This window comes from Nicotiana attenuata, unplaced genomic scaffold, assembly GCF_001879085.1.
Source record: "Nicotiana attenuata strain UT unplaced genomic scaffold, NIATTr2, whole genome shotgun sequence".
In the NCBI taxonomy this organism is placed as follows: Eukaryota; Viridiplantae; Streptophyta; class Magnoliopsida; order Solanales; family Solanaceae; genus Nicotiana; species Nicotiana attenuata.
Window position 1 is genome coordinate 108,753 of NW_017671362.1, and position 10,652 is coordinate 119,404.

The window sequence follows — 10,652 nt, forward strand, 5'->3', positions numbered from 1 at the left end:
AAAAATATAAGACAACCGTGAAAGATCCCATCTGACCACCAGCGACATAGCACCACAATTCCAAAACATCATGATTGGGTGGTGCATCCAAAACTCGCTCTCAGGAACGTTTTGAAAATTTTGCCACGGGTGGTTTCCTTTACAATATGTATGGAGATCAATAGTAGAATTATCTACACCTGAATTCCCATAATTCCAAGATGTCATGTTTCTCAAATAAACAGTTATAAAAAAAATACCAAGAAAAAACAAAACAAAATAAATGTTCAAACTTGAACCCTAGCAATATATACAGCTACAACTACACCATTAGTTCCCCGGCAACGGCGCCAAAATTTGATCACGCCCAACTATGCCTTATAAAAAGGAAAATGCAGTCGTTGCAAATATAATCCGGTTTACAAGTCCGGAGTCGAATCCCACAGAGAACTAAGGTTTAGCTACAGCTGTTCACTATCACCAAGAAGATAAGCTTGAATAATTTCTAACTTATAGATATTAAGATTCTTCTGTTTAACTAATTAACTAATAAATTAAAATAGTAAATTAACAACTAACGATACTGAGGGTTATAGAAAAGATTAAGGAGGTCTAGAGTTATGATTTCCCCAATTGTCGGAATCCTTCCCGCTATGTCTTCTATAATTTCGCCTAAGTATTCTCTACCGATCATGAGCACTCTTATTACCGTAAATCTCTCCCGAGTAATTACGACAATTTACTAGACGCACTCTCCCGAGCTACGCTAGCTGGCTTTTAACACAGCTCACTTCAGATCGCACCCAAGGCTTCGTTATCCCTAATCCCGCCTTTAAACCCTCGGTTATTGATCCCTCATATACTCTGGGAGTGGTGTTGTTCAACAATTACCTAAATATGCACTCTCTCCCGAGTTATGCATACTAAATAGGCACAGCTAATTGAGAGCTCTTCAACCAACCACAATGTAAACGTAGTTGAACAAATAGAGAAAAGCTATAGCTCAATTATATAAAAACATAACAAGAATTTATCCTACAAAAGGTTCTATCAAAACTCTAGATAACAAATTAGCTATTCATAATAGTATGTAAAACTACAATACTAAAAGTCATAACCAACAATGAAAAATAGGAAGAGGAAGGAAAAACTCGTAGAAGAATTCTCCGCCTTGCTCCCAATGTGTTCTTGCCTCCTTAGGTCGAATCTATGTCCAAAATATGTCCCCCCCCCTTTGTTCTTGGCCGGCCTCCTTTGTTTAATATAGGGTTTAGGACTTAAAATCCCATGTTTTGCACTTTAGTCCCTGAATTTTCGCTTCCTGCCGCGGTCCCACCACGGTCACGGTCAAACCGCGGCCAAACATACTCTCTGATTCTTCAGTTGTCCGCGAGTACACTCTGCCGCGGTCGCGGTAGAACCGCGGTTTTTCACCCTGTTCCTTTTGGAATTTGGAAAAACGTAAAACATGAAAGTTGTAGCCCTTTGAGTTAGCTTTCCAACCATATATTGTGGAGCCCAAATGGAGTTCTGAGCAAAAAGTTATGTCTATTTTACTAGACAGTGCGCAATATGCCTCCTCAAGTCTTCGTTCGTACTTAATTATCAAATTTGACCCCCGAACACGATCCCGGCTTAATTTCTTGAGCTTTTACTCAGACTTCAAAGCTTCAAATCACTTAAATTCATTCCATAACATCTATATAGCTCGGAATCACACCTACAAGGTATAAAACACACAATTAGTGCAAAACACTAGCGATTAAAGCGCAAACTCAATTAAAGTACAGTAAATTCGAGTGTAATAAGCGACTAAAATATGCAATTATAGCCTATCATCAGCTTTAATGGATGTGAGAGATTGAATCGCGCAAAGATACGTAATCCAGAAAATAATCTTAGATTATAGTACTAGTGAGGTTAATACTCAGATCTTCGAAAGAGAACAGACGTATGCGGTATATATGCCTCATCTTCGTGTCATGAAAAAAAGAAACCTACTTGTTAATGTAAGATCCGTCTATGCAATTTCTTTCAGTTATACAAGAAATTGATTCACAAATTCAGTACTCGTAAATTATTAGTAGTAAATTTTTTTCCTTTATTTTTCTCAAAGAAGCATTAGTGGTTTTCAGGATCCGTGGGGTCAATTGAGTAAATCCACGCATATTTCTAATTTCCAGGTTTTGACTTCCAAAAAAAAAAAAACTTTGAGATTCTTTTACACTAAAACAAGATACCCCACCTCTTCCATCTGCAGCCGAATCTCTCTAACTCTTTTATTCCCAACTCGGACTTCTCCTCCTCTTCCCTGCAAAAAGACAAGCTGTAACCCCTAACAGAACTTTATACTATAAACTTGCAAAACATTATAATCCAGAAAAATATTCCCATTAATTGAATGATTAGAATATTATAGAAGTATTACAAAAACGTGTCATCGTCATATATAAAGGGGTGGCCTGCCTTTTGATCCAAAAAAAGTTGAAGCCCATAACTCCACCTTTCTTTTCACACTCGCAAAAACTTTGAGACCCCCATGGACGTGGAGTCTGGGACACCACAGCCACCTCTTCCACCGCCGCCGTCGAGCGGCAGACCATCTCCGTTGACCCGTCTCAATGATTACGTGGCAGAAAGCCGAGTGGGCAAGCGTTTCAAGCTGAAGGAACGTAACACCAACTTCACCACTGAGCTTCGTGCTGGTACCACCACGTTCCTTACCATGGCGTATATCTTAGCCGTTAACGCTTCTATTCTCTCTGATTCCGGCGGTACTTGTTCTGTTTCTGACTGTATTCCGTTATGTTCCGATCCCACTGTCCAGCCGATTAACTGCACTGGTAATCCTAATCTCCGACTCATAACTCCTGATGCTTCCTGTAAATTTGAACCCGTTAACCCGGGTTATTCCGCCTGCCTTGATAGAACCCGGAAAGATTTGATTGTAGCAACTGTGGCTTCTTCTCTCATGGGGTGTCTAATTATGGGAGTATTTGCGAATTTGCCGTTAGCGTTAGCTCCTGGAATGGGCATTAATGCTTACTTCGCGTACACGGTTGTTGGGTTTCATGGTTCTGGAAATGTTTCCTATCAAAGCGCATTAGCCGCAGTTTTCATCGAAGGAATTTTATTTATACTCATTTCAGCTATCGGTTTACGGGCAAAGTTAGCTAAACTGATTCCTAAACCAGTCCGAATCTCCTCCGGCGCCGGTATTGGGCTTTTCCTCGCTTTCATTGGGCTACAGAACAACCAGGGTATTGGACTCGTTGGATACAGCCCATCAACACTCGTCACACTTGCAGGCTGCCCGCGGTCATCTCGGGCAGGAGTAGCTCCGGTAATGGCCGCCGTAAACGGCACCATGACACTCATCCCTGGGGGCTCCGTTTCCGGTGATATATTATGTTTGCATGATCGCATGGAGAGTCCAACGCTTTGGCTCGGTATAGTTGGATTTGTCATAATATCTTATTGTTTGTCTAAAAACATTAAAGGTGCGATGATTTATGGCATCATCTTTGTCACAGCGATTTCGTGGTTCAGAAACACAAAAGTCACCGCTTTTCCAAATACTCCGGCGGGTAATTCCGCGTACGAGTATTTCAAACAAGTCGTTGATGTTCACAAAATTGAGAGCACAGCTGGGGCTTTGAGTTTTAAAGGCATAGGTAAAGGTCATTTCTGGGAAGCTTTGATAACTTTCTTATATGTAGATATATTGTCTACTACCGGAACTCTGTATTCAATGGCGCACTTCGCCGGTTTCGCCGACGAAAACGGGAATTTCGAGGGACAATATTTTGCCTTCTTATCGGACGCATCATCCATCGTTATAGGATCACTATTAGGGACGTCACCGGTAACGACGTTTATCGAATCGTCAACGGGTATAAAGGAAGGGGGTAGGACAGGGGTGACGGCGTTAACGGCGGCGGGATATTTTTTTCTGGCTTTTTTCTTCACGCCGTTATTAGCGTCGATACCGGCGTGGGCCGTTGGGCCGCCGTTAATAGTAGTGGGAGTGATGATGATGAAGTCTGTGGTAGAAGTGGAGTGGGATGACATGAGGCAAGCAATACCGGCGTTTGTGACGTTGATTTTGACGCCGTTAACTTATTCAATTGCGTATGGTTTGATCGGCGGAATTGGGACTTACGTTGTTTTAAATTTGGGGGATTGGTGTGTGGGGTTGTTGAGGAAAATTGGGATAATTAAGGGGTCGAGAAGTAATATCGCTGTTTTGGATAATAATGGGGTTAAAGAGATTAGAAATATTTAATTGTGTAAAGCATATTTGAGTTGATTGATTAGAGATGACTTATATATTGTCTTTTTGCACTTTCTTTTGTATGGTAGTGGTTTTTAGAGTGGCCGAATTTCTATTTCAATTTTTTTTAGAATAGATAGAAGAAACTTTTAAAGATTCAATGTGTAAACATTTTACAGGAATTTACCATTCCATTAATAGGAAAATACCTTTCTAAAGTTGGTAATCAATGTCATATCTCGACTTTGGGAGCATTATATTTGAAACCTCCTTATTGACAAGACATGAGTTGTGATTCGATGGTTAAATATGTACCATAGTGTTATAAGGATGAGATTTTTGTTTTTGCATGTTCTTTATTTAAAAGACGATTTACATCGGTTACAGTGGCTAATTTAGGATTTTAAAATCATGGGTGCTCCACGATACAAATTCTGAAAAAAAAAAAAAAAAAGAAGTTTAGTAGTGGGTACTCACTCAATATTTTTTTCAATATGTTTATAATTACCTATGCAAATTTACTAAACCTGATCAAAGATAATGGGTGCTTGATCACCCACAAGAGACCAAGTAGATCCCCCACTGATTGGTTACTAGTATTTCTCAATTGCAAGAAAAAAATAAATGAGAAAGGAAGGTGTATAGGTCCAAATTTGGTAGCCATGATAACGGATAAGCAAAATATAGGACGGGGTTGGCCACGACACAAAAACCGACGGCCATCCAAATGAAGGCGAACGACTAGATGCGGACAACTGATATATGATAGTAACGGTAACTTAAACTTAGGAATAGACAGGAATAATATTCCTTTGGATATTCTTTATGTTGTACTTTTTAGGGTTTTTGGGGGAATGTCCCTTATAAATAGGAGGAGATGGGGAACAAATGGGTCTCTGCCCTTTTTGAGAACTGAGACATATTGTAAAGTTGAGAGGAGAATATACGAAAGAGTTGTCTTATTCTCTTTACTCAAGCACATGTTGTTCAATCTTTATCCACAAATCTCAAGATCCCATAACTGAAATTAATTACTTATCTTTTCACGTCGTCAGAGAAAAGAAACACCCAATCGCACAATCATTGGGTGACGATTCCTTTACACTACAACCCTTATCATTCTCGCATTTATTATACATTTATGATATTATATGTCTTGCCAATCATAGCATATTAAATTCGCTATTTAATGTTCTTAGCCCTAACTCGTCATACAAGAACTCTGTTTCGTTTGATTTAGGATTTATTAAGTTCAACTGAGATTCACCCTATTAATTTATCCTTGATTGGTTTAGTAATTATTTGCTAAAATAATTTGGCGCCGTCTGTGGGGAGCTTTTTAGTTGAAACTATAGTTCTTTCTAGATCATAAAAAAAAGGAAAGACATCTCTTCCTTGTTTGTACAAACTAACAATGGCAGAAAAAGAAGACGCGAGGTTGAAAAGGATAGTAGGTGTCACCACCAACATCTTGAACACCATCAATGAAGACAGCAAGGAAGACAATGAGAACGCGACACCAAATGCTACGCCCAGGCGGAGCGTCTCACCTCCCCCTCGCGAAAGCGTAACAGCTTCACGCGAAAGAGGAGCCTCCTCGTCAATAACGGAGGAAGCACCACCAGCAGTGAAAAAGCTACTGGAAGAGTGGCTGACAAGTACTCTAAACAACATACTCGACAAACCCGTCCAAAGGGAGAACAGAAACACCGCACAAGTAGATGTCACAACAACAACTGGCGAACAACCCGTCCTCCAAACAGGTAACACTTACACCACTGCTGGTGCAGGTAATGACGCACTCGTAGCCATTCTAAAGAAAATGGAAGATATGAAAAACGAAAACAAGGCACTCCGTGACCAGATGAAAGAGCATCAAGAAAGGGTCGATAAGATACCAGGCGCCCCAAAGTTGCTACCGAAATGAAACGTTGGTCGATTCGCCGAACAACCGTACAGCGAGGAAGCAGCTCCCCATGCCATTCCTAAAACCTTCAAAATGTCACCGTACCTGAAAATATACGATGGCACTACAGACCCAGAAGATCATATCGTCCACTACGCCACAGTAGTGAAGGGCAACGATCTTTCGAAGGAGCAAGTTCTATCGGTGCTACTAAAAAGTTCGGCGAAACCCTAACGGGGGGAGCCCTAACCCGGTACTCGCAACTGCCAGCACGGTCAATAGCAACGTTCGAGGAAATGGCCGACAAGTTTGTCACCGCTCATGCAGGGGCTAAAAAGGCAGAAGCCAGGGTGAACGACATATTCGCCGTTAGGTAATTGCCTGGAGAGGGACTCAGGGACTTCCTCGCTCGTTTTAACAGGGTGAGAATGAGCCTACCAAATGTATCAGAGGGGATGGTAGTAGCAGCCTTCCAGAATGGATTGAGCAGGAACGAGTCGAGAGCAACAAGAAAGCTATGTAAGAGGCGACGAAGACGATTTCAATGGTCCGACCCAACGGCTGACGTCAGTTCAAACAGAATCGAGGAAAGATCGTCGTAAACGACGGTCGAAGGGATCAGTTGGGTCCCCATCTCGGTCGAGACAGACATCAGCCCTATATCCGAATAGCCATCCTACCACCTCCTCGGCACACGAAAGGGCCTCCCAGGCCGCACACCGAGACTCAGCGGAACGAAAGAGTTATGCCTCCGCTCTTATCTGCTCACAAGTTTTTTTTCTCCCCTTCAGAAATAGTGTATGCACTAGAGAAGCTCGGCACGAAGGTGAAATGGCCGCAAAAGATGAAGTCCGACCCGAATACTCAGAAGTCGGACGCTCTCTGTGAATTCAACCAGGAGCGGGGTCACAAAACTGAGGACTGCATAGGTCTACGGCAAGAGGTAGTAAGAATGCTGAACCAAGGGCACTTGAGAGAATTAATGAGCGACCGGGGACGAGCCAACTTCGGTCGCGGACGTGAACAGCACCAGGGGCCTCCAAAGCCACCCTCCCTGCTCGTACTGTCCAAATGATCGTCAGCGGAGGTGACGAGGCGGTGATCAACCATGTAAAATTCACCACTACACACAAACTCAAGCGGTCGATCACCCAGGAATGGTATGATGATCTCGAAGACAGTATCATCTTCGATAAGTCAGATACCGACGGTTTGACTTTCCCTCGTTACGATGCACTTGTTATTACTTTACGTATTTTAGATACTGATGTGAAAAGAATAATGGTAGATGACGGAAGCGGCGCGTGTATTATCCATCCTCAAGTCCTCGTAAAGATGTGACTCAAGGACAAGATAATATCGCATTGCATAACACTAACGGGTTTTAATAATGCAGTTGAGCAAACTTCTGGAGAAATAACGCTACCCGTTTTGGCCGGAGGAGTCACCCTAGAAACAACGTTCCATATCATGGACCAAGATACAGCCTACAATGCCATCATAGGACATCCATGGATAAACGCCATGAGAGCCATCCCGTCAAGCCTATATCAAGTAATCAAGTTCCCTACTCCATGAGGAGTATTCAGCATCCGAGGCGAACAACGCACTGCTCAAGAATGTTATCGTATCGCCCAAGATTGCACACACACCCAACAACTAAAGGGAACAAACACGGAGGCATAGTAATTAGCGATGTCGGGAACCAAATCTGACACACAGACAGACGTTATCAAGGATCCCGACATCGTGGAAGCCGCTGAGTCGACAATAGAAGATCTCGATCCCGTCCTCCGACTAGACAACAGCGACAGCACAAAAAAGGCTTATATCGGACACAATCTCTCAGAACTAGGTAAATTTCATAAATTCCTAATTGACAATGCTGATTTGTTTGCCTTCTCCCACTCAGATATGCCAGGCATCCTGAAAGACATCGCTACACACAAGTTGAATGTCGACCCGCTCTATCCACCAGTATGAAAAATAAGAAGGAAATTTAATACCGTAATCAACGAGGCCGTAAGTGACGAAGTGGATAAGCTCCTCACCAACGGTTCCATCCGATAATCAAAATACCCCTAATGGGTCGTCAACGTGGTCATGGTAAAAAAGAAAAACGGGAAATGGCGAATGCGGTCGACTTTACGTACCTAAACAGGCATGCCCCAAAAGACTCCTTTCCATTGCCGCATATCGACCGGCTCATCGACGCAACAGCAGGACACGAGTTGCTAAGCTTCTTGGACGCCTACTCGGGTTACAACCAAATCCTCATGGAGGAGGAGGATCAAGAGAAAACTACTTTCATCACTCATCAGGGAATGTACTGCTACAAAGTCATGCCGTTCGGGTTGAAAAACGCGGGGGAAACATACCAAAGGCTGGTCACCAAGATGTTCAAAAATCAACTCAGCAAAACAATGGAAGTTTACATCGATGACATATTGGTCAAATCAAAAAGGAAAGAAGACCACATCGACCACCTTATAGAGGCCTTCAACATACTAAGACGGTACGACATGAAACTGAATCCCGAAAAATATGCCTTCGACGTAACCTCGGGCAAATTTCTCCATTTCTTGGTATCACAAAGAGGCATCGAAGTCAACCCAGACCAGATCAAGTCCATTGAAAGAATACCTGAAGTACTAACCAGCAAAAAGCAGGTACAAAAGCTGACTGGCCGGATAGCCGCCCTATCGAGATTCATCTCACGGTCATCCGATAGATGCCACAAGTTTTTTAATGTGCTGAAAAAAGACAACGGGCTCCAGTGGAATTCAGAATGCATTCGAGGCCTTGAGAGAGCTAAAGACATACTTGTCCTCACCCCCATTACTCGCTAAAGCGGAACCTGGCGAGCGCCTCCTAGTCTACCTGGCCGTTTCGGAAGTAGCGATAAGCGCAGTACTGGGTCTGCGAAAACAAAGGTACGCAATCTCCAATCTATTATGTCAGCAAAACCCTGGTTGACACCGAAACGAGGTATCCCACCTCGAGAAGCTAGCTCTGGCACTGGTCGTAGCTTCACGAAAGCTTAGACCATATTTTCAATGTCACCCCATATCAGTAGTGACGACCTTCCCCCTTCGGAGCATCCTGCATAAACCCGAATTGTCGGGAAGATTAGACAAGTGAGCCATAGAATTGAGCGAGCACGATATAACATATCAGCCGCGAACAACGATAAAATCGCAAGTACTCGCCGACTTCGTCGCCGACTTCAGTGTCAAAATATTGTCTGAGGTCGAGCAGGAAACACTTCGTACCTCTCCGGGGCAACCCGACCTCTGGGTCCTTTATACCGACGACGCATCTGATGCGACGGGGTCTGGATTGGGACTCGTACTTGAAGTCCCAACATGCAAAGTTATTCGCCAATCCATACGGTGCCCCGAAATGACTAACAATGAGGCCGAGTATGAGGCTGTGATTGCAGGATTAAAGCTAGCCCCCAAATACGGAGCACGACGAGTCGTCCTTAGATGCGACTCACAACTCGTCGTCAACCAAGTTACATGGACTTTTCAAATCAAGGAGCAAAGGCTACAGAAATATCAAGCAGAAATTCATAAATTACTGCTAGAATTCGATGAATGTCGACTCGACCAGATACCTTGGGCGCAAAACATCGAAGCAGATGGCCTCGCCAAACTGGCAGCAGCGACCAGAAATATCACCAAGGAGAATGTGATCACCCTCCTTCACTCATCAATAGACCAACTTGAGGTACACTCCATAAATTTGACTTGGGACTGGCGCAACCGCATCATAACATATTTGCAGGAAGGAGTACTCCCTCAAGACAAAAAAGAAGCCAAAAAGCTTCGAATGCAGGCGGCCAGGTACAACATCTTAAATCACGACCTATATAAGAGAACGTTCGGAGGCCCCTTGGCTAAGCGCCTAGGGCCGAATCAAACGAGACGCATGCTCGAAGAAGTACACGAAGGCCATTGCGGTGCCTATACAGGCAACAGAGCCCTAGTCAGATGCCTTATTCGGGCAGGATATTACTGGCCCACCATGAAAAAGGAAGCCGCAGATTATGTCAAAAGATGGGAACAGTGCCTGAAATATGCACCTATGATACATCAAGCGGGCGAACATCTCAACTCTGTTACCTCGCCGTGGTCGTTCATCAAATAGGGAATGGACATCGTCAGACCCCTCCCAGCAGGGTGAGGTAAGATACATTTCCTTTTAGTTTTGACTGACTACTTTTCCAAATGGGTGGAAGCAGGTGCGTTCACCCAAATACGCGAGCAGGAAGTCATCGCATTCATATGGAAGAATATCATATGCCGTTTCGGCATCCCTAAAGAAATCAGCTATGACAATGGGCCCCAATTCACCGGGAGAAAGACCATCGCATTCTTCGAAAAATGGCACATCAAGAGAATACTCTCCACGCCATACCATCCCGCAGGCAACGGTCAGGCCGGATCCTCCAACAAGACAATACCGAACATTTTAAAGAAAAAGCTCGAG

At 43.4% G+C, this 10,652-nt stretch overlaps 1 protein-coding gene across 1 annotated transcript; it reads left to right on the plus strand.

The window, feature by feature from the left end:
• Window positions 1–2,235: 2,235 nt before the first annotated feature.
• On the plus strand, window positions 2,236–4,302 carry LOC109207798 (adenine/guanine permease AZG1). The gene has a single exon (XM_019370789.1). It carries the CDS (start codon window positions 2,519–2,521, stop codon window positions 4,262–4,264), a length of 1,746 nt encoding a protein of 581 aa, XP_019226334.1. The 5' UTR covers window positions 2,236–2,518; the 3' UTR covers window positions 4,265–4,302.
• Window positions 4,303–10,652: the final 6,350 nt, after the last annotated feature.